This window comes from Hevea brasiliensis, unplaced genomic scaffold (assembly GCF_030052815.1).
Source record: "Hevea brasiliensis isolate MT/VB/25A 57/8 unplaced genomic scaffold, ASM3005281v1 Scaf220, whole genome shotgun sequence".
Taxonomy (NCBI): Eukaryota; Viridiplantae; Streptophyta; class Magnoliopsida; order Malpighiales; family Euphorbiaceae; genus Hevea; species Hevea brasiliensis.
Window position 1 is genome coordinate 45,845 of NW_026614719.1, and position 25,102 is coordinate 70,946.

The 25,102-nt window shown below is 35.5% G+C and overlaps 1 protein-coding gene and 1 non-coding gene across 2 annotated transcripts in view; both read left to right on the forward strand.

Moving 5' to 3' along the window:
* The first annotated feature begins 7,507 nt into the window (after positions 1-7,507).
* LOC131176689 (small nucleolar RNA R71) lies at positions 7,508-7,614 on the forward strand. The gene has a single exon (XR_009146640.1). It is a non-coding gene; the product is annotated as a small nucleolar RNA R71 (small nucleolar RNA).
* A 7,138-nt stretch (positions 7,615-14,752) lies between these two features.
* Positions 14,753-25,102, forward strand: part of LOC131176687 (calcium-transporting ATPase 12, plasma membrane-type-like) — a gene marked incomplete at its 3' end in the record, with an annotated part of 60,115 nt that continues 49,765 nt past the window's right edge. The window contains exon 1 of the mRNA XM_058141763.1: positions 14,753-17,676. Within this exon, the coding sequence (XP_057997746.1) occupies positions 14,753-17,676 (2,924 nt within the window). The remainder of the gene's footprint in view (positions 17,677-25,102) is intronic.

Sequence of the window (25,102 nt, forward strand, 5' to 3'; positions counted from 1 at the left end):
TCGATTAATCTCAAAAATTTGGAATAGGGAAGTTAAGCGCAGAAAATATAATTATCAAGTGTAAATTCTGAAGGAGCATATTAAAGCAAGTGAGCAATGTACGAAAGACATAAAAGAAAAAATGTATTTTATGAGGAACTAAAAAAAACTGAATAAGTAAAGGGTTGAAGTAAAACAACACAAGCAAAATAAGTTCAAAATACTAAGTAATTAAAGACATGAAATGTAAATGGAGAATAAAAGCTGGTCAGTCGGGTACGAGAAGTTCTTTGCCCTTGCCATCTTGTGGAGGCGGTGCTTGTAGTGGCTGCTGTGGAGAGATGATGCTCAAAATCAGTGCCTGGTTTGTTTCGATCTTCTCCAGCTTAGCTCGCATGACTTTCAATTCATCTTGCATTTCAGCACTTCGATCCAAATATATGTCAGCTAAGTCTCGCAGTGTCTGAAAATTAACATCCGTCATTTGCCGAAAAGAATAGATCTCATCACTGAGATTCTCCATGAATGTCAAAAGAGTTGCTATGGATGGTCCAGAAGCAGGTTGAGCGGCTGGTGGAGCTCGTCTTGGAGGTTGTGTAGAAGGCTGCACAAATGGTCGCTCAGAGTCTGAGGATGAACTAATGGCAGTGGGAGAACCAGGTGGTTTGTCTGTTAGTGCAGGAATCTCATACTGCTTAGTAGCTTCATTTTGATACAAAATTTTTGGTTGGCGGATGAGGTCCATCCAAAAATAACAAACCGATTGGAAGAGCAGGACACTTGTGCATTTGAGGATTAAACCCAAAATAATGTGCAATAGGTGACTAAGCCTCCAAAGACAATACTACCAACCCCTAGTGGTCCAGCGAATCACATGTGGCGTAAATAATAACCAGGGAAGCCTTTTACGGTTTTGCACACCACAAAAAGAATAGATCATACTGTGACATTGTGCCAACACTGGATCCTCTGCCTAAAATTGTATTTGCAATTAGGCGTTGAAGCAATCTCAAGGCATGATTTTCAATTTTGGAGGCCTTACTGTGTCCTGGTTTGAAGTTACCTGCTGAAGGGGCAATGCGCTTCCAAAATTCACATCCATTATAGTCCCATTGGTTAGTAGGTATTTTGAACAGACCATCAGGTGGAAAGCCAAATATATGGTGAAAATTATCCATAGACAACATCCTATCTTGACCAAGGCATCTAAAATGGATCGTCAAGTCATTGTCCAAAGCAATTTTATGCTCATTAGTGGACAGGGAGGCCAGAAATTCCTGCACTAAAATGGGGTAGACCAGTTCCTGTTTATGTGCAAATCGCACCCAACCTAAAGCATCTAACAGAGACTGCATTTCATCATAAATCTTCAAGGTTTTAAGTGTAGACACATCCAAATACCGAGTTTGAACCATTTGTCGGGCTGCAACTCTTGCCTTATTTTTCTTCATTTCGGCAGTAGGTAATATCCAATGTATAGCAGTAGGTGAAGAGGAAGGGAATGCAAGGTTACCTTTAGACGTACCGGGGCGCTTAACTGCTGATTTCGGAATGCCACGTCGGTCAGCAGGTGCGTCCGGCATTGGAGGCGGGATTGGGGGTTGTTTTATGGCCGGTTCTGGTTGTTTTCGCTTGACGCCGCCCGTCGATTTGTGAGGTTTGATACTTTTCGCCTTTTTCTTCTTGAAGGTGGCGATCGGAGCGTCACCAGAATGGGCCGGCGATGGGTCGGCTTGCATGGGTGGCGTGGTTTGGGGTTGTGGCGGCTGTGAGGAGTGGGGGGGTGAGTTTTCGAAGGATAATGGGGAGTCGAACATGGTGAAATGGAGGGGCGTGATCGGAAAAGGAGAAATATGGGAAGAATGGCGCGGTGAAGCGGCGGAAAAATGAATGTTTCGGCAGGGAGGGTTGTGTCGGGGGCGATGTCGCGATGTAGATGAAGGTAATGGGCTATCGGGTTAGGGTCTTTAGGTTTGGGTTGTGGGCTTGGGTATAGGCTTTTGGGTTTTGTTTGGATTTTAGGTTTAATTTCGGGCTTGATGGTGGGAGTGCAGTTTTTAGGGTTTTGGGTTTCTTCTTGGCCCATTCCTGAAGGGAGTTTTTATCCCAAAAGGGTGCCCAGCGAACACAAGCGGCGACACAAGCAAAACCCGGTTATGTAATCTGCTGCCCAATTTGACCAAATTTCATAGCACCTAAAAAAATTGAAACAAATTAGATTTCAAATAATTAAACCTTCATAACATGAATTCTAATTTTCCAACTTGTTGTGTTCATCAAATACTCGCACAAAATAATTTTTTCAAAGCACCAATTCACACACCCATATTCAAATAATTTTCTTGTTAAACCAAGATGTTAAAATTTGGAAAAATTTTCTCTTAAAATTAACCAAAAGGGCAATGAATCCAGCAATATGAACCAGCAAATATTCAACAAAAGAGAGATGAAAATTATAAGTGAACAAATTAAAAACCTAAAATTTAAAGCTAAAAAATAAAATTTTTATTGCTCATTTGCTTGCAATGCATTGCATCCCATCTGCACAAGGAAATTAGAACAATGTTAGATTCTGAGTAAGGAGTATAGAAAAGCTTAAAACAAATATATAAAAGAAATAAAGAATTAATGGAAAATTATGAGTTATGTACAAAAATGCTAAGTTTAGGTCTTTAGCTTGACCATACTCACTCAAAATTTCATGGAGAATGAGAAAGATAGCAAGTTGCTATTTTCTCAATTGGCTCACCAGCTAAATAATGCCTCAACCTTTGTCCATTTACCTTGAAATTACCAGATTTTTCACCAAAAATTTCCACAGCACCATGAGGTAAAACTTTCACAATTTTGAATGGACCGGACCACCTTGATTTTAATTTTCCTGGAAAAAATTTCAACCTTGAATTGAATAAGAGAACCAAATCTCCTTCTTTAAAGTCCTTTTTCTTGATATGCTTATCATGCCATTTTTTTGTTCTTTCTTTATAGATCCTAGCATTTTCATAAGCATCAAGTCTCAATTCTTCTAACTCATCAAGTTGCAAAAGTCTTTTGTGTCCAGCAGCTTGTAAATCAAAATTGATTGCTCTTATGGCCCAATAAGCTTTATGTTCTAACTCTACGGGCAAATGGCATGATTTCCCAAAAACTAACCTATAAGGTGTAGTTCCTATGGGGGTTTTAAATGCTGTTCTATATGCCCAAAGAGTGTCATCTAATTTAAGGGACCAATCTTTTATGGACTTATTGACAGTTTTCTCCAAGATTTGCTTGATTTCTCTATTTGTGATTTCTACTTGGCCATTTGTTTGAGGGTGATATGGTGTGGCAATCCTATGCTTTACCCCATATTTTCTCATCAATTTTTCAAATTGGTGGTTGCAAAAATGGCTACCACCATCACTGATTATGGCACGTGGGGCACCAAACCTGGTCAAAACAAATTTTTTCAGAAATTTCACCACAACTTTTGCATCATTGGTAGGTGTAGCAATAGCTTCTACCCATTTAGATACATAGTCCACCCCTACCAAGATATATTTATCCCATAAGAAGATGGAAATGGCCCCATGAAATCAATTCCCCACACATCAAATAGTTCAACTTCTAATATGGACTGTTGGGGCATCTCATCTCTCTTGGAAATGTTGCCTACTCTTTGACACCTATCACACCTGCTTACAAAGTCTCTCACATGTTTAAACATTTTAGGCCAATAGAAACCTGATGTCAAGACTTTTTCAACAGTTTTTGAGACACTAAAATGACCACCATATTCAGAGGAATGACAATGGTAAATGACATCATTTATTTCTTCCTCTGGTATACATCTTCTAATTATTCCATCATTGCATCTCCTAAACAAAAGAGGTTCTTCCCAAGAATAAAATTTAACATCATGCAAGAATCTTTTCTTTTCTTTTGTGCCAAGATAAATCAGTGGCAAGACACCACAAGACAAGAAATTCACAATATCGAGAAACCATGGAAGTGCGAATTCAACACATACAACTGCTCATTCATGAAAAATTCATCAATTGGCACAATTTCATCATCTTTATTTTCAGTTTTTATCCTAAAAAGGTGATCAGCCACCACATTCTCAACACCCTTTTTATCTCTTATTTCCAAATCAAATTCTTGAAGTAATAAAATCCATCTAATCAACCTAGATTTAGCTTCTTTCTTGCTCATTAAATACTTTATTGCTGCATGATCAGTGAAAACAATTACCTTTGAGTTGACCAAATAAGAGCGAAATTTATTGAGTGCAAATAATACAGCAAGGAACTCCTTTTCAGTTGTGGCATAATTAACTTGAGCTTCATCAAGGGTTCGGCTTGCATAGTAAATGGCATAAGGTTTTCTATCTTTTATTTGGCCAAGGGCGGCTCCAACAAGAAACTCGCTTACATCACACATGATTTCGAATGGCAAAGTCCAATCCGGGGGTTGCATGATAGGAGCTGTTGTTAATGCCGTCTTTAACCTGCAAAAAGCAACCATACAATCTTGATTAAAATCAAATTTAACATCATGATTCAAAAGATTTGTTAAGGGTTTAGCAAGTTTAGAAAAATCCTGAATAAATCGCCGGTAAAACCCAGCATGTCCAAGAAAACTCCGCACTCCTTTGTGATGGTTGGAGGGCATTTTTTCAATAATTTCTATTTTAGCTCTATCCACTTCAATTCCCCTATTTGAGATTAAATGCCCTAAAACGATTCCCTCTTGGACCATAAAGTGGCATTTCTCCCAATTCAACACTAGATCATTATCAGCACATCTCTGCAAGATTTTAGACAAATTAGTCAAGCATGAATCAAAATTAGTGCCATAAACTGAAAAGTCATCCATGAAGACCTCCATAATTTCTTCAATAAAATCAGAAAAAATGGCCATCATGCACCTTTGAAATGTGCCAGGCGCATTACACAATCCGAATGGCATCCTTCGATAGGCAAAGGTGCCATAGGGACAGGTAAAGGTAGTTTTCTCTTGGTCATCAGGATGTATTGGAATTTGAAAGAAACCAGAATATCCATCTAAGTAACAAAAGAATGAATGCTTGGCTAATCTCTCTAACATTTGATCCATAAAAGGAAGGGGAAAATGGTCTTTTCTTGTAGCATTGTTCAACTTCCTATAGTCTATGCACATTCTCCAACTGTACTTGATTCTAGTGGGTATCAATTCATTATTCTCATTTTTAACAATGTCACCCCACCTTTCTTTGGTACAACATGCACAGGACTAAACCACTCCTTTATCGGAAATAGGGTAAATAATTCCAAAGACTAGTAATTTTAGGATTTCCTTTTTCACAACATCCTTCATTGTAGGATTCAATCTTCTTTGGTGTTCAATGGAAGGTTTACTATTTGGCTCAAGGAAAATCCTATGCATACAAACTGTTGGACTAATTCCCTTTATATCATCAATTGCATAACCCAAAACTCTTCTATATTCTCTCAAAACTCTCAACAATTTTTCTTTCTCAATATCAGTCAAAGATGCATTAATTATGACAGGATATGTTTTATTTGGTCCAAGAAAAGCATACCTGAGGTTGGAAGGAAGAGGTTTAAGATCTACCTTTGGGGCATCCTCTACCTTTAATGATGGTTGTTTGATCTCCAAATTTTGCACTTCTTCAAGTTGAAAATTTGTGGCTTCAGGATGTGGTGGAGAACTCTCCAAGTGTTGTGCAAAAGCAGCTATGTTGAGATTGTCATCATCAATGCTCCCACCATGGACTAAGCAATTTTCAAGTGGGTCTTGTGGATAGCCTTTTCTAAAATGCTCTTGAACAATCTCATCAATAATGTCTACCCGCAAACAAGACTCAACTTCTTCATGTTTCCTTTTCATGGCTGGATTGATGTTGAATATCATTTGATCATCTCCCACTCTAAGTGTCAATTGCTCACCCTTTACATCAATTAATGCACCAGCTGTTGCCAAAAAGGGTCTTCCCAATAAGATAGGAACTTTTGTGTCTTCTTCCATATCCAAAATGACAAAGTCCACCGGAATGTAAAATTTCCCAACCTTGATAGGCACATTTTCAAGAATGCCTTCCGGATACTTAATTGAACGGTCAGCCAATGAAAGATACATATTTGTGGGCTTCAACTCTCCCATATTCAACTTCTCATATATTGAAAGTGGCATTAGGCTGACGCTAGCTCCAAGGTCACATAAGGCATTTGCCACACAATTATCACCAATATGACAAGGAATGGAAAACACACCCGGATCTTTGAGTTTGGGAGGTAACTTCTTCTGGATTATAGCACTGCATTGCTCTCCTAAGTTGATGGTGTCATAATCTTCTAGCCTTCTCTTGTTGGAAAGAATCTCCTTCAAAAATTTGGCATAACTTGGCATTTGGGATAGTGCCTCAGTGAATGGCACATTGATATACAACTTCTTTAGCACTTCAAGGAATTTGCCAAATTGTTTGTCTAGTTTATGCTTGATGAATCTTTGAGGGTAGGGAAGGGTGGGCTTGTAAGGTTCAGGTGGGATGTATGGTTTCTCTCCCTCATCTTGCTCACTTTTGCTTTCTTCTTCTTTTTCATTTTTCTTGCTCTCAACTGAATTTTCTTCTTTTGTGCTCTCTTTTTCTTCTCTCTTGTTTTCACTCTCTTGACCAACTTTTTTACCACTTCTTAAGGTTACAACCTTACATTGTTCATGAGGGTTTTGTGGTTGGCTAGGTAGTTTCCCATAGGAATTGCTTCCTGATGAGCTTGCTTGTTGCGCCAATTGAGTCTCCAACATGCGGTTGTGGACTTGTAATTGATCCATGGTTTGTCTCATGTGTTGCATTTCTTCCTCCAATTTGCTATTCATTTTGCTTTGTTCAGCAAAAAATTTCTCCATCATGCTCTCCAAGGTTGGCTTCGGTTCATGGGATGGAAGGGATTGTTGTGCTCTTGCTTGATATCCCGGTGGTGGCTGCCTTGTGGGCTGAAATTGAGTCTGAAATTGAGGCCTATTTTGCTGCATAAACTGCTGGTTATGAGCATAATTTGAGCTTTGGCCTTGTTGAGCAAAAGTTGCTTGTGGTTTCCATGTTGAGTTGTTCACATTAGAATAAGCATTTCCCATAGGTTTCTGTTGATAACCTCCTGCATAAGCAGCTTGTTCTTGCAAATAATCATCTCCATAAGAAGAGTAATCAACTCCACAACTTTGAGTTCCATCTGTGAAGGAAACTTGTTGCATAGTTGTAGGAGTTGAGGTTGTTGCCTTTGTGCAAAAATCACTAAGAAGCTGAGTCAACTGGTCAAATCTTGCATTCATGTAGCTAACTGAGTCTAGTTCATAGATCCCAGCTTTCTTTGGCTCAAGTGCTCTAGGATTTCCCCATAAATGGGTATTATGAGCAATCTTCTCTAATAGATCATAGCATTCTTCACTTGTCATTCTCATGAAATCTCCTCCGGCTTGTGAATCAATTGTGTTTCTTATGGCTGGAGTAACTCTGGTGTAGAAATTCTGAACAATCATCCATTTCGGTATTTCATGATGAGGACATTGGCTTTCAAGCTCCTTAAATCTCATCCAAGATTCATACAAAGTTTCATCATCTCTTGGTTTAAAAGCTACCATCAAATTCCTCAAATGAGTAGTTTTCCCAGGTGGGAAAAATTGAGATAGAAAAGCTTGAGATAGCTGCTCCCAAGTAGCTATAATAGCTTGTGGGAGTGAGTCATACCACTCCAATGCTGAATCCCGAAGAGAGAATGGAAATAAGGTGAGCCGAATAACTTCATCGAAACTCAGGTTGTCTTTGTGTACCACATATCATCAAAAATTTCTTCAAATGAGAATGAGGATTTTCAAGTGGGCTACCTCCAAATTGTGAATTCTGAACCATTTGAATAAGACCAGTTTTTAATTCAAATTGATTAGCTCCAATAATAGGTCTGTTATCTCTCACATCAGTACATCTAGGAAAAGCATAATCTAACATGGATCTTCTTTGAGGATCATTTTGATTAGCATTTTGCCCGTTTTGCTCGTTTCCTCCATTATCTCTACCAATAGCTCTATTTTGATTCTCCATATTTTCTATTGTCTCCTCTTGCTCAAATATTTGTTGTTCTTCTTTTTCTGCTTCTTTTCTTTTCTTGTATTCCTTTTTGTTAGCTCGACAGAATTTTTCAATTTCAGGATTGAACAACAATTCGGTATCACTTGTGCTTTTCGATCGTCTCATAAACAAGAAAAGTACCTGAAAAACACAAGGAACAATAGTGAAGATAAAAGAAAATAAAAATTCTAATTAGCTTAAAACAATTAAAATCCAATTTAAAAACAAACAATTCCCCGGCAACGGCGCCAAAAACTTGATACGGTGTGTCCGCAAGTGCACGGGTCACAGTAGTATAGTTTTAAAAATGATATCGATCCCACAGGGAATTGTGCTTAAATTGGAAATAAAAGGATAAGCTAATTAGAATGACAAAATTTAAAGATATTAAAAATGAAATTTAGAATTAAAATTGGTATTTGAGAAATTAAAACTAAATCAAACAATTAATTAAAATTAATTAAACTAGATTACCAAAAATTAATTTGAAATTTCTATTTATGAAATTAAGAAGAATTAAATCTAAATTCAATAAAAATAAAATAAAGTAATTCTAGAGATTGGATTTAAATTGGATTTAAATTGAAATTGCTATTTATGAGATTCGGAGGATTTAAATCTAAATTCAATGAAAATTAAATTGATTCTAGAGATTGGATTTTCAATATTGTTTGCATGTGGTTTATCATTAATTTAGCCAAACACATGAGAATTGCAATTTTGAGGGAAATCAATTCTTAAATTTTTGAAACCTTTTTCAAGCATCTCAAAATTGGTTTTCATTAAATCAAACCCTGTTTTCACGGTATTTCAAATCTAACAAAAACCCAACTAATGCATAAAATTGATTTTGGAAAATTTCCCTTAATCTTCTTAGCTTATTTCTAACACCAAGAAAATAAAGTTTATTGCAAGATTATCCATCCCCAATATTCACTTTTCAGTCCATCTATTAAGGATTAAAACTTAACTTAATGAGGGCCCATTCATCAAGCAAGGCAATAAGCACACAAGCAATAAATCAAAATATAACAAATCCCATTTAAATGGCTAAATCAGTTCAAAACCACAATACAAATCAATATTTACAAACCCATCTCTAGAATCTCAATCAACTACTCACAAATCATTGTTTAAAGACAAACCCAAATGAAGAAATGAAGAAATAATGGAAATGTAAGCTAAAAGGGGTAGAAAAACCCAAAGAAATTGCGAAGGATCTCGCAGAAAAGTGCGTAAACGTGATCCTTGTTGCTTTGGAAGAAAATGCAAGGTGCTCCTCCTTCTCTCTTTCTAACTTTTCCAAAATGACTCCTTGCTCTCTATGTAAAGAAAATGATAAAATGGGTCTTTATATAGGCTAAGGGTCTGCCCTAGAATGGGTAAAAGGGGGAAGGTTCCAGAGAAAGTGAGGTAAAAAGCTGGAGTAACGGAAATGCCACGTCAATAATTTCCAGTAAAAATGACATAAGCCGAGTCAGTTGTGTCGCGGGTTGTGTCGCTCTCGGCGTGAATATCTGACGATCGACACAACCTGCGACATAAGCTAATTCGGTTGTGCTGCAGGTTGTGTCGCTCTCGGCCATTTTTTTACTCAACTTCAAAATTTTTGCAATTCGACTTTAATCTCCTCTAATTGGCTACTCTGATCAAAATACATCAAATTTCTCCAAATTTACCCTACAAAACAAATAAATTCCAAAAATTAAACTAAGAAGTGTGAAAATTATAAAATTGACTAAATATATACTATTATCTATAATAATAGCTATGAACAAGGGTAAATTATGTGCAAAAATTACTCCTAAATGATGATCTAAAATGCATGCATCACCGACCGCTACTACCACAGATCTCACTTTTTATCCCAATCGGATCGCAGCTCGAAACTTTCGTGTCGGATCACAATTCGGATCCATGAAAAACATATCCAAATTTCAAAGCTACAAATATAACAAATACTTTAGTATCAAACGACCCAATTATGGTTCTCGACAAGTAAACTTGCCGCCACTGCCTTACATTAGTTTTTCTCTTTTTTTATTTTTTTTTTTTCCTTCTCATATGATAGCAACCACGAAGCTGAAGACAAAATGCCTTGCAGTCAGATAAGATAATGCATCATTATTAACAAATGTAATAAGATAGAATTGCTTAATAGGCATCTTCTTGATGTAAAAGACCGATTAGGAGAGTTTCAGCTATTTTCAGTCAAAAGGTTTTCCACAATTAGTTGAATGAAATCTATGGTGTCATGATTAACATGGAATCTTAAAGTCTTGAGAGTAGAAAGACACAATGTCTTTGGAAGTGGTCAGTTTTTCTACACTATAAGAAAAGAATGGCCTTGAAATTACAGAAAAAAGAAAGTAAGTGACATATGCACTTCCCACTCTCTTTTAATTAAGAGCTATAAGGAGAAATTATTGCAGGTGAAACTTCTTGGCAGCTTCATCAAGTTTACATTTGATGTCCCCTGTAAAAATTAACTAAAGCTCCTTGCTATGACTACTGGCAAGTCAAAAGTAACAAAGATGATATGCAGACAAACAGGATTATAATTAGTTACTGTGGAAGATATTGCTCACAAGTCACAACTTGCAATAAAGCTTCAACACACCAACCCCTGCCCTGGCCCCATCACTATACACAATTACACAACCACCCCCCACCCCCCCAACAAAAAAAAAAAAAGAAAAGGCAATGTGGTAATAGGTCTTAAACTGTTCTGTTGTGGTAATTGTTGCAGCTGAGGTTCAATCCTGATATGAACTTTTGTTAATAATTAACCATGCATTAAATTAACATGTTATTTTGGCGTTACAATCCTGAGTGGGATTTTGTGTTTAAACGATTTGGTCCTTTGCAAAAGGTGAATTTTGTTGAAGTGAGAGTTTCAATTGTAAGTCTTGACTAGCTAGCTTTTTCAGGGTATATAACAACTATCACTAATCTATAGATCCTGAAGTGAGAAGGTTAGTAAACATAGATTATTTTAACTCTTTATCTATTCCTGTCCATTATATATCTCCATGTGGGTTCTGGGGGATTGAGATTGCCAAGGGGAAGTTTCTCAAGTCATTGTACACACTAAAAACCCCAGATATATCAGCTTACTCCAGAACATAGCCTCTAGAACCTACATCGGTGAAAATGATGCAGCCATCTCTATTTTCTTCTGCAACGAAGTCCTTTGAACATTAAAGAAAAACAGGAAAATAAATAACCTTTTCCTGTTTGGACTTGTTGGAAAATTAATTAGTCTAAGTTTTTTTTAAAAAACTGAAATCCAATCTTAGATAACTCTAATGGAGTAAAAAATAAAAAAGAAAAAGAAAAAGACGAGGAGGAAGAAGAAAATTAAATGGACAGGACAAGACATTAAATGTGTGTCATTGTTAATTTGATACTGTCTCAAATTTTCATTGAAAAGATAGGCATAATCAAAGGAAAAGATAGGTATAATCAAGGATCTTATATGATATTATAAAAAAAGAGAACATAGTGTACTTGTGATTCTCACGCGGGTATAGAATTATATTAGATATTGGTCTTAATTAAAAATATATATATTTTTGGGAAAATTGATCACCGATCAAAGTGAAAATTCTTTCTCTAATACAGGATAAAATGCTGGCTAGCTTTCAAAACTTTCTTCTAGTTTATATTATGGTGCCAAGCACTTACCCCAGCGTCCTAAAATAATTGTAATTGTCTTTTGTTTCATTTTGGAATATTTCAACCAATTCATTACTCATCATTACCACACCAAGATTAATTAATGCCACATGCAGTAAATAAGTTAGTATTATTCACTTAAAAAAATTATTACATATACCAATGTTAAGTGCAGTATAAAAATTCACTGCATTCTCAAAAGAGATTAGTTTCGTCCTTAAAAAATATATTGTTGAGAAAGGTAACCGCAATTTTTAAAGGAATTAGTGTTAGGAATATAAAGATACTAAATAAATTAAAAATAAATAAATAAATAAATAAATAAATAAATAAATAAATAAATAAATATATATATATATATATATGATGCATAAATTTGAAATTAATGCCTACAGATTATGCTTATATGAAGTGGTGTGTCCCACTACATTGCAAGGAAACCTGCGGGGATGTTCCATTAAAATGCAAGGAAACCTGCAGGGATTGAGATTGCAGGAAAAGCAAGGAAATGAAGAACATAAGTAAGCATTAGTCAATAGGAAATTACACACATCGATTCGGAAATTTTCTTTAATATAAAATATATTCATCTGTAGCTTTCCAAGAATCTATGAAAATGAAACCCTCCATGTTCTGTCTAAGAAACTTTTGCGATTTATGACAGCTGCCATTCACTTACTGAGAAATTTCTATCTATAAGAGGAAAAACATTCTGGTTTTTAATTGCAAATACAAAAAAAAATAATAATAATAATGAGGGGCTATACAAAGATGAGCTGATATAATCACACAATTAAGCTTTCATACCCAATTCAAGGATTAATAAAATAAGGCTGAAACTAGTTTCACATCTTAATTTTATCAAAAATTTTTGTGATATTTTAAAATTTTAATACGTCTAATGACACATGTCAACTCCTGTAAACGTGCGTTATATGATATACCTTAACTCTTGTAAAAGAGAATTAAGATAACTTTCGAATCTTAGTCAACAAACTGTTATGTTAACAGATCGAATAGTATCTTAATTTCACTTCATAAGAATCGATGTGTATTATAGAATATTTATAATAGCTGAGATGTCTCATGAAATATTTTAAAAATTCAGGATGTCACAAAATTTTTTTAGTAAAGTTCAAGGATAAACTTATATATTCGACTATAAAAATATTTAATTAATTACATGTTACCCTATTTTTTGAAGTAATGCTATGTCTATCCATTATTAATTATAATTATATTAGTTATTAAAAAATTATTATTATTTTAAATTATCCAGTAATTAAGTGCTTTTTTATAATATATAAAACCATTAAAAAAAAATAAGAGGGGTATATTTTATTTTAGCATTCTAATAATAATTCATATAATAATATAAAGAAGGGATCGGAGGGTATAATTTTAGCATAATAATAGTTAATTTTATCCTCATCACTGGGGAGTAGCATGAAAAATGTTATTATCTGCTCTAAACCCTTTTATTTTTATCTGTTGAGGCTATAGTTCCCATCGCTTGTTTGTGTGTTGAGGGTTTGCTCTCTAGGTTCTGAGTGTATTGCAGATTGCCAGGTGGCATGAGTGTAATTCAGAGTTTCCGATAAAAAGTAAAAAAAAAAAAAAAAAAAAAAAAAACTTATATTTTTTATGTATATATGATAATTATAGAAAAAACTACGCCAAGGTCATAGAGTTTATTATGATGTTGGCATTTGGCAATATTTCTATTAATTGGTCTATATATATTTGATTGTAAGAAAATATAAGTGGTAGAGACAGATTTAGCAATGTATCAAAATTTCATTATAAAAATATTAATTAGCGACGGACCAACGATGGATTCGTATCCTTCATTAATCTATTGTTAACATTTTAGCGATAAAGATTTTAACAACAGGCAAAAATCTATCAACTAAAGTTAATTTTTTGAATTGGTAATGAAAATCTCGTCACTAATGATTTCCGTAACAGATAATGACAGATCAGTGATGAATCCATCATTGATCCATTACCAATGTATATTTTTACAACGAATTAGTGACGGATTAATCAATTGTCTCTGATACCTTATTTTTTTATAGTATATAAAATTTTTTTACTTAGTCAATATTATGACTTACTTTGAAATAAATCATTTGTAAGAAAACAATTCAACTGAATATTCAACTGAATTCTCATATAACTTTGTTGATTAATTACTATTTTTTTAAAATAAAATTTTAAAGTAAACAAGAATTAATTTTTTTTTATTTCAAATATGAGAATTGATAAAAAAAAATCAATTTAATTGAGTTTTTATATGCTTCATTTGCAATAAATTATTTGTAAGAAAATAATTCAAATGGATTTTCACACCAACAGATTTTTATTTTTTAAAAAATGAAAAATTTAAAATTTAAAATAATTAAATTCTTTTATTTTAAGTATAAAAGTTTACAAAAAATATATTAATTAAATTATATTATATTCTTGTAACATTCTCTATTCCAAATAGGGAATTAAATTCTAATTTTCAAAAAAATATTTATCAAAATAAAATCTATACCTAACCTTCCCAAAACACTAATTTCGATTTGGTATGCACATTATACTAACTTTTTTAAGTTTTATGATTTAAATGTCTTCTTTATACAGCAGGAAATCAAAAGTTAAAAAATTTTTATTTAACTGAAAATATATATCAATCTTATTATCAATTCTCTCTAAATCTTTAAATTTATTCTATTGGACTCTGAAAATCAAACTCGAAATCTCAAACACTTAAATATTCATTGGTTCTTCCCTCTTGTAAATAAAACAAAAAATACTGGCCCTATACCACTCAAAAGTAAGGAAAAGTGGAGTTATCAAAGGAGGAAAACTTCCTTTAAGGTTCTCATGCACACATCTCGAATTTGTCCAGAAACTATCTGTTTCTCTGCCGTCTCTCTGCCTGAAATCCAACAATTAACATCTAATTTTGGATTGATAGCATTATTTTTGAGAGGGAAAAAAATGGAAATGGAAATGGTGCAGCATCATTCTGGAGGTGATTTGGAAGAGGGAATCCATTATCGAGGACATGGAGACGCCAAGGACTTCGCAATAGACCAGGAAAGCCTAGTTTCACTATTGGAGTTCGATGGCTTTTCTCATAGTCAATTCCAAAGAATCGAAGAGATTGCAGCTGCTCTAGAGACTAGTGTTTCTACAGGAATAACCGGAGATCCGGAAGATCTTAATCGTCGCAGAGACTATTTTGGCTCTAACCATGAGGATGGTCTCTTGGAGGTAGCACCAACCGATACTAGAAAATCCTTGTCCAGGCGAACTCTAGAATGTTTCAAAGATCCAAATGTTATTATGCTTTTATTCTCTTCCGCACTATCTTTAATCCTCGGCATCTTGAAATATGGAGTTAAAAAAGGGTGGTGCGATGGTTTCATCATACTTATTGAAGCATTCATTACTGTCCTTGTAAAGATTTACAAGGAAAGATACCTTGAGGTGTCTATTAACAGGCAGAGCCTGGAGGAAACAGTGCATGTAATGAGGGATGGAAGCTTGCAACAGGTGCCTATCTCTCAGGTTGTGGTCGGCGATGTCTTAAGTTTGAAGACTGGTGATAGGGTTCCTGCAGATGGCTTGTTCATCAGTGGAAGCTCGTCATTGAAGCTCAATAATGCTGGCAGCGAGTCTTTTGACATGGATAGCTCCCGGTTCCAGGCAATATTTGCTGGAGCCACAGTGGTGAGTGGGGAATGCCGTATGCTTGTGATTTCGGTAGGATCAAACAAGAGATGGAGCAAGATGATAAACTCTATTGGAAGAGGCGATAAAAGTGTTAAAGCTCAGTTGATGACCAGGGTGGACAATTTAAGCTCGAGAATGGAAAAGTTGGCAATCCTCTTCCCCTTGGTTCTTCTTGTGGTTCAGTTGTTGTGTTATCTCATAAGAAGAAGCTTAACGTCAAGCAATAATGATGATGACAAAGGCCTGAACAACCATGGCATGAATTCCACAATGGATGAACTGATGAGTCAAGTTACAACACTGATAAACAGACACGCTGGAATCTTTAGTCGATTCCTGGCCGTTACCAGTGTGTTGCTTATGGCAATCAGAGAAGGTTTGAATTTAGGGGTTTTTATCTGTCTCTCGTACTCAAGAAGGACCTTGGAGTTAGAATGTCGTGTCATGGTCAGAGATCTTGTGGCCTGCGCAGCGGTGGGACTGGCTTCCACCATTTGTACAGGCGAAACTGGTGATCTGAGTTTAAAGAAGATGAATGTCGCTGAGCTTTGGATTGGTGGAGAGATGGTCAGTGATGCAGCGACGATTGTTTCTCAAGAAGTACTTGATGTATTGCATGATGGGGTTGGCCTCAATGTCTATGGTCCAGTAGAGGATGCTCAAATTTGCTGGGTTAGATTGGCGCTGGGAGTTGATGTTGGAAAATTGAAGCAAGATAGCACCGTCGTTGAAACTGAAGCCTTCGATTTCGATAGGGCTTGCAGTTGTACCTCCTTAACGAAGAAGAAGGAAATGACAATGGGTAAATCGATTGTGCATAAGCACTTGAATGGTGTTCCAGATGATGTGCTTCCGTTTTGTCGATATTACTGTGAAGTAAATGGAACAGTGAAATTAATTGATGAAGATCAAAGAGCTGTATTTGATAGCATTTGTCAACATATTGCTGCCGATAGTACCCATTGCTTAGCTTTTGCATATCAACAAGTTGTGGTGTCAGAAGGAGAGGAACAGCAATTGGAAGATAAAAAGGAAATTTCCAAATTCGCATGCTATGATGGATTCATCTTATTAGGCATAGTGGGTTTCAAGAATCCATATCCACTGGAGATGAAAGAGGCTGTACAAGCCTGCCGGGACGCTGGCATTGGCATCAAACTAGTGCTCAATGAAGACAGAAATATAGGCAGGTTCATTGCTGTCAACTCCGGAATCATCAGCCGTGGAGATTTACAAAAAGCGGTTGTTGAAGCAGCCGAATTCCGGAGCCTCTCAGATGAAGAACGAGAAAGATTGATTGATCATATCCAGGTGATGGTAAATTCTACTCCAGTTGACAAGCTGCTACTGGCACAGTGCCTAAGAAAGAAATTTGATGCAGTAATGGTTATCGGCGACAATAGTATGGACTTCCCATCATTGAAAGAAGCGGATATTGGACTTTTGTTGGGCAGCGTAAGCGAAAATGCTGTATGCAACGAGAATTCTGATGATGAGATTGTGGTTATGGATAGAAGTTTCGCTACTGTTGCTTCAATTTTAAGGAGGGGAAGGCATGCGTACAGTAACATGCAAAAATTTGTCCAATTACATCTTACTGCCATGATTGCTGCAGTTGCTGTAAACTTCGTTGCGGGGATTCCCTCGGGAGAAAGCCTCTTTTCACCGCTACAGGTTTCGTGGGTTAGCCTAATCATTGTTGACACTCTCGGCGCCTTGGCTCTGGCAACCGATCAACCTAACCAGATTTCTTCATTGCCTATGCCTGTAATCCATGGTGCTGGTTCATCACTCATAACCAGAATTATGTGGAAAAATATTGTGTTTCAAGTTATATATCAGGTTATCATATTTATAGTCTTGCACTTCAAAGGAAGTGAAATATTCCATGTTGAGCATGCAGTGGCGGATGCTATGATCTTCAACAGTTATGCTTTGTGCCAGATTTTTGTATTGTTGAACGCGAGAGAGATTGAGAAGACTAATGTTCTTGAGAACCTTTACAAGAACTCGCGGTTTTTGTTGGCGGTACTGGCTATGGTTCTTCTACAGTTCACATTCATAGAAATTTTCACATATTTCAGTCCTGCGGCTAAGCTAGGCCTGCAAAAATGGTTGGTCTGTGTTGCCATATCATCTCTATCCTTGCCTATTGGTTTTGTCGTTAAGTTTATACAGGTCTCTGGGTAACCATTAGCTGCTAATTTCATGGTTGTAATAATAATAAGAAGAAGAAGAAGAAAGAAAGCAGAAGCTAAAGCAAATCGGGAGCAAGATTCGCTGTATATTTTCAGGTTTAAACTAGGGGAGCTAGTCTTTCCCTTTCCCCTTTTTATCTGTGTAAATTGGTGGCAGATAGGCAGGTGCAGATGTAAATATGTATATGTATTGTGGAAATTAAGGTATACATAGTAAGATGACAAAGGCAAAAGGGTTAAAATGTTGTATTGCAGAAATATAATTGTTTCGGGGCTATTTCTTGGCGTGTAAGAATGGTGGGAAAAATAATATTAATTAAAATAATGCTCCATGAAAACAACTGAAAAGCACAAAGCAAGAAGGAAAAAAGGGTTTACTAGCTACCTTATGCATCCAGCCGTGGTTCCGCTTTGGGCAAATTCCTGGAACTTACCAGAATGGGAAAAAATTAATAATAATAATAATCTCCCTCTATTTTCTTTTATCTTTCTTTTTTTGGAAGGACAGAATCTGCCGTTAACATTGTTAGAAGAAAGAATATAAGTAATGAAGGAAATGGATTGTGTATTTGTCTGTGTCTTATTTACAGAGATATTACATCTATTTATACATGAGAATATAAGCTAATTTAGATAAGAATAATAATTGCTGTAATTATGCTACACAAATCTCCTATAATCATGCTAATTGCTGTAATTATGCTACACAAATCTCCTATAATCATGCTAATTGATGTAATTATGCTAACACCCCCCCCCTCAAACTCAAGGTGGTAGCACAGGTGCCAACTTGAGTTTGCTTAAGAGATCCTGAAGGCGAGCGGGAGGATGCGTTTTGACGAATATATCAGCGGTTTGACTGACAGAGGAGACAGGAATCAAACATATGGTGCCATGAGCAACATGATGACGTACAAAATGACAATCAATTTCGATGTGTTTGGTACGCTCATGAAATACATCATTATGAAAAATCTGTATGACACTTCCATTATCACAATGAAGCATTGTGGCAGAAGAATGAGTGACACCCAAATCAATTAATAACCACCGTAACCAAAGTAATTCAGATGTAGCATCAGCAAGAGCACGATATTCAGATTCTGTGCTAGAACGTGCAACAACAGTTTGCTTTTTGTTACGCCAAAAGATAAGAGAATTACCCAAGAAGAAACAATAACCAGTTGTAGAGTGACGATCTGTCAGATCATCAGCCCAATCAGCATCAGAGTAGCCAGATAATACTAGGGAGAGGTAGCGGAAAAGTGCAAACCATGAAAAAGAGTGCCTTTGATATAACGAAGGATTCGAAGTACTGCAGAGAAATGAGTTGAGCGAGGAGCAGACATAAACTGGCTGACCAAATGAACAGCATATGAAATATCAGGTCTTGTAACTGCGAGATAAATAAGACTCCCGAGAAGCTGTCGATATAAAGTAGGATCATCAAGAGGAGTGCCATCAAGAGGTGTAAGTTTGCAATTGAGCTCTAATGGGGTTAATACTGTTTTGCTATTAGTGATGCCTGTTAGAGAAAGTAAGTCGAATGTATACTTGGCTTGAGATAGATAATAGCCATCAGAATTTTGAGAAACTTCAAGACCCAAAAAATAGCTGAGAGAACCCAGGTCTTTCATTTCAAAATGCTGATTGAGATAATATTGTAACTCTAAAATACCAGATGAATAATCTCCTGTTATTATCATATCATCAACATAAAACAACAGAAGAACAATACCACTGTCAATTCGGTGAGTGAATAATGCAGAATCATGTGGACTAGAGAGAAAACTAAGTTGAACAAGAGTGGAACTAAATTTGGCAAACCAGGCCCTGGGAGCTTGTTTTAATCCATATAAGGCTCGCCGAAATTTGCAAATCTTATGAGGAGAATGATAACTAGGAGGAGGATGCATATAAGCCTCTTCTGTTAAATCACCATGAAGAAAAGCATTTTTGACATCCATCTGGAAAAGTTTCCATTTATGAACTGCAGCAATAGCTAAGAGACTACGAATAGATGTTAATCGGGCCACTGGAGTAAAAGTTTCTTCATAGTCGATACCATACTCTTGAGTGTACCCTTTGGCTACTAAGCGAGCTTTGTAGCGTTCAATAGTTCCATCAGAATGGGTATTGATTTTGTAAATCCATTTGCAACCAATAGGGGTCTTGTGTAACATCCTCACTGTAGCAATTTCGTACATTCTACTATTCCAGTGACCGGTGTCGGTTCGGACAGCTAGAATGTCTGGAAAAACATTTAAACTAAAGTGAGGAGCTATAATTAACTCAAATATTAATAAGAAAAATTTAGGAAAAAATTTAGAAATAAATACAACCAAGTTAAATGAGCCGGTGCCCTAAGGGTAGTTGCGGTTCTTGCAACTAGGAGCCCTAGACCTCGGGGAAAATTTATAAAATAATTTTTGGGACTCCAGAGAAGGGTCATTGAGGTTCCTATGGCATTAGAATACCATGAAAATGCTTTGGAAAATTTTTTAATCAGTACAGACAATTTTGGCTCAATAAGCCAAACAGAGGGTATTTTAGTCATTTCATCTTCAGAGATGATATTTTGGCCGACTTGTCCAGTTAAGTAAATAATTATTATGACATAAAATATGAATAAATATTACTAAAAATTGAATTGAAAATGAATAGAAAAGAAAAGAAAAAAAATAAATTAAATGGGAATTTATGACATCACGTGATGTCATTAGTGTGCCTCCACCCAATCACATGGTGACACATGGCTATAACCCATTTAAAATAAATAAATGGGGCAGAAAATGAAAGAAAACAATCAGATTCTCTTCCACTTTCTCTTTAGCCGAACCACTCTTCATCCTTTCCTCCATTTTCTTTTCCTTCCCAAGCTTCAAATCCTTGCAAAATCTCCATAAATTAGTTAGTCCCCAAAACAAAAACTTCATATTTGCTTATGGTAAGATGATTAAAAGTGAAAGATTGAAGAAAACTTGAAATTTGCAAGAAGAAGAAAGAGCCAAGTCAAGGTTAGTGCCATAATTACCTCATATCTCTTCTTTAAGTGTTATATGCATGTTGAAACAAGCTAGTATGACATGAAAATTAAAGAAAATATGAAGTATGGGAGAATTTAAATTTTTGGCAGCCATAGAAATAAGAGGGAAATTAATGGTTTTGATGGAATTAGTTATGTTTATTAGTGATATTGATGAGTAATTTTGATGAACAAATTGATTGGCATATGTTTACATGATTTGAGAAATGTTGGAGTTAGGGTTTGGGGCACAAAACTTGGACTTTGTTCATGTGTTGGTGAATGAAAGTTTAAATGGTCAATTAGTGACCATTTGGCTGTGTATGATGAGGAGTTGAAGTGAGTTGTAGCTTGGGATTTGAGTTTGGGTGAGCTGCCTTGGGTGACCTGCAGGTCTGGAAGTGAGTCCAGCCTATTTAGGTAGCTATATATGGAGTTGTAGAGGTTCAATTGGTGCAAGGCTAATTGAACATGAAACTAGACACATAATGGAATAATTTTGGTAAAGAAACCCTGCCCAGAAAACCAAACCAAGTTGGCTTAAAAATTTCCCTAATCCGGGTGACTTGTATTCTGCCTGGGCAAAATGACCAAATGAATAGTATTTATTCATTTAGTCATAACTCAGAGTAAGAAGGTTCAATTGACTTGAAATTTTACCAGCAGAAATCTGAGACATAGACCTACAACTTTCATGAAGAACACAAATCCAAATTCTGATCATAACCTAGTCAAATTGCCAACCAAACTTAGGTTACCAAATCTGGCAGAACCAGTTTTGCCAAGAATTTTGGATTTTTTCCAATCTGGCTAGTTATGGTGTTTAGGCCATAACTTGAGTTACAAAACTCCAAATGGAGTGATTTAAAAAAGGAAATGTAACTAGACAAAATAAGGAATAACTTTCATGAAGACAATTTTGCTAAATTCCTACTGTACAAATGACCAATAGAACAGTAAATATGAGGCTAGAAATTTAAAAATTTTGAATAACTAACACTAAGCTTAGAAATGGTATTGGCAACCAATACCAACAATTTTAGAATGCAAAATGTGGTATGTTAGGAGTATTAGAACTAATATACATATTGTCTATGCAAAAGTCAATATTTTAGTTGACTAATGAAATGAATAGTAACACCTAAACTTAAATTTTAAGAATTGTACAATTTAAAAGTGTAACATGCCCTAGTACAGCTAGCAAGATTGGTTTAGATAGGTTAGCATGCCAATAGTGTTCAGTTAGTAGTATTGCACATGGTATTATGCCATTCTGTGATTTTATGGCTTTTAGCCATTCTGACATTGTGTTGAGACTTGGCCTTGTGCCTAATGTTATTACAGCTCATTAGCTGTTCTGTTGCACACTGGGAGATACATATGTGACCGATGGTGTGATGGCCCGAGGTACTTGATACCCAGTGCCAGTTTACCCGTTTATCCAGTCCAGTCATCTAGTATCGGTTACTTGGGCAACCAAAAATGAAAGTGAACAAATTTAATGAAATAATGAATAGAACAGGAATATAATAAATAAGATTACCAATAATGATCGACAAATTGTCTGCATAAGACATCAAAACATGCATTGCATATTTACTTTCTGTTATTTCTTTTTTTTATTTTATTATTGGCACCACTAAGTATTATTGCTTAGCGCGTTGCTTTTTGTCACCTGTAGGTTCTGGAGAGACCGACCGAGAGCCCAGTAGATCACAGATTGTGTGAGACCTTCTGCAGATCTGCATAGTATCCATGTCACCTCATCGACATCAGTGCATTGGTAGGACACTAGGTTTCATTTTGGGTATTTTGTAATTAACTTTTATTTTCTCATATGAAATTGAGACTCATGTAATGTATTTTGTTATCAATGTAAATAGTGAAAATTATGTTTATGAATAAAAAAGTGAATATTTATTTATGACTTGTACATGAATATCCTATGAAATGAAATGATGAGAAATGGGAGTATATTTGAGAAATATTGAGATTTTGTTGATGAAATGGAGTTTGGGATTGATTAAAAATTTTGGAAGTGTTTTCCATAAGTTTCGAAGAACTGTTTTATCCACTTTTAGCCGGCACTTTGCTAGATTTTCTATAAAATTTGCGGAACCTCAAATAAAATTATGATTTCAATAAATGACTTCAATGAATGATATTTCACGAATTATAACACCCCTAATTGCATAGCCTGGTATATTTCACTGTTCCGGTGACCGGTATCGGTCCGGACAATCAAGGGGATTAGAACCACACTTAAGTCAATTAGAGAAGCCATAAACACAAATAATTAGTAATGTTCAATTAGTTAAGTATAAATAAGAAAAACAGAACATAAGAAGTTAAACGAGCCGAGAGTCACAAATGATGAGTGACCTCCTGAACGCATCACAAGTCATTTTAAACTCAAATTTTGAACCGTAAAAAGTGATGCTGCGGTCCTTAAAACCCTTGTGAACACAGTGGAAAAGAGAAAATCATGAAAAAGAACTGTTAAGCTAGTCAAATAATTAGGTCAGGGAGCCGAAAGAAATATAGAATTATTTACAAACCGGAATGAACCAGCGAGGGGCAATTTGGTCAATTGACCCCGAGAGCTGACTCCTGACCTAACTGTCAAATAAAATCGGAGGAAATAAATTTCGGAATCGAGAATTAAATTAAAGAACTAATAGAAAAAAAAATAAATAAAAAAAAAGAAAAGAAGTTAGAAAAGTCAAAGGTGATGACATCATGAATGATGTCATAAAAGATTAATTAACTTATTTTATTAAATTGGGATTTTTGGTCTTCAAAAGGGGATAAGATTAAAGAAAAAAAAAAAAAAAAGAAAAGTCTTCTTCTTCTCCCTTGTTGCCGCCCCATCTCCTCCATAAGCTCCCATGAAAAATCTTTCCTTAAGCTTATATTAAGCTTGATTTTCTTTACCCAATCAATATAACTCCCACCTAAAAACTTCATTCTTGCATCTTGAAAAGTATAGAAAGGAAGAATAGAGGAAATAAAAAGTGTGAAGTTGGAACAAAAAGTGAAGATCAAAGGCTTCACCTAAGGTTGGTATTCTAACCTTCAATTTCTATTTTAAGTGCATGCTTATTACTTAAAATGAGCTTAGAATTCATTAAATGAAGTGAAAATATGGGGGAAGGACTATTAGTGAATTTTCAGCCAGCCTAAGGGAGTATGAATTGCATGAATTCAAAGGGTTTAAATGAGTATAAAAACCTTAATTAGTTGAATGATGATAGTTTAGAACTTTGAAATTGTTAATGGTAATAAAGTTGTGAGTTTAGGGTCTGAATGTTAGGGTTTGTGAACCAAATTTTGGAGAAATGCATAAATGATATCTTTGACCAATTGTGGACTGAAAAATGGTCAATAATGACCAAAGGAAATGTATGGGAATTTTTAGAATGGAAGACAAATTCGTAGGTCAATTGGTCATGCTGCTGGCAGCATGACCAAACCCACTTTGAAGAACCAAAACTCAAATTTTACAAGTCCAATTGATATGCCACCAATTGGGGATGAAAATAGACATAAAATAGCACAATTTTCATTAAGTAACCATGGCCAAAAACTGACCAAAACTTAGTGAACCAATTGACCAAAGTGAAATGAGAGCAGGCTGCCACTGCACCAAATTGACCAAATGAACAGTAACTGTTCATTTGGTCATAACTCGAGCTAGGAAGGTCAAATTGACCTGAAATGTTACCAGAAATTAGATAAGATATAGACCTAAAACTTTCATGAAGAACACCATCCCAAATTATGCTATTAACCTAGTCAAATTATTGAGCAAATTGGAGTTACTGTACCTGCGATTCTGCAGAATTGCCATTGAGCAGTAAAGTTCCAATGGCTATAACTCTCTCTAGAAAACTCCGATTTAGGCGATTCTTGAACTGATGGAAACTAAGACATAGTAGAATATTTCATATGAAGAAAATTAGACCAAATTATGGACTTAACTTGATCAAATTACTGAATAAAGTTGGATCAACAAATCTGCAAAACCAAATTCTGCAGCATGAACAGTAATAGTAACTTGCTTATAACTTGAGCTACAAAACTCCAATTGGGGTGATTCAAAAAGGAGAATAAACTTAAGATAATAAGGAACATTTTCTATGAATAAAGTTTTGCCAAATTCCAACAGTAAACTGACCAATGAAACAGTACAAGTAGGGACACCAAAACTGAAATTTACCAAATTTGCCTAAAAGACTTAGGATTTGAGTAAACAACTAAAACCAACAAGTTTAGTGACCAAAATGTGGTATGTGGGTGAAGTGGAGTTTCCATACCTATTAAGCCTTAGAAAGTCAATTATTTGACTTGAATAGTGTAGTGAATAGTAACCCGAAACACAAAAATTTC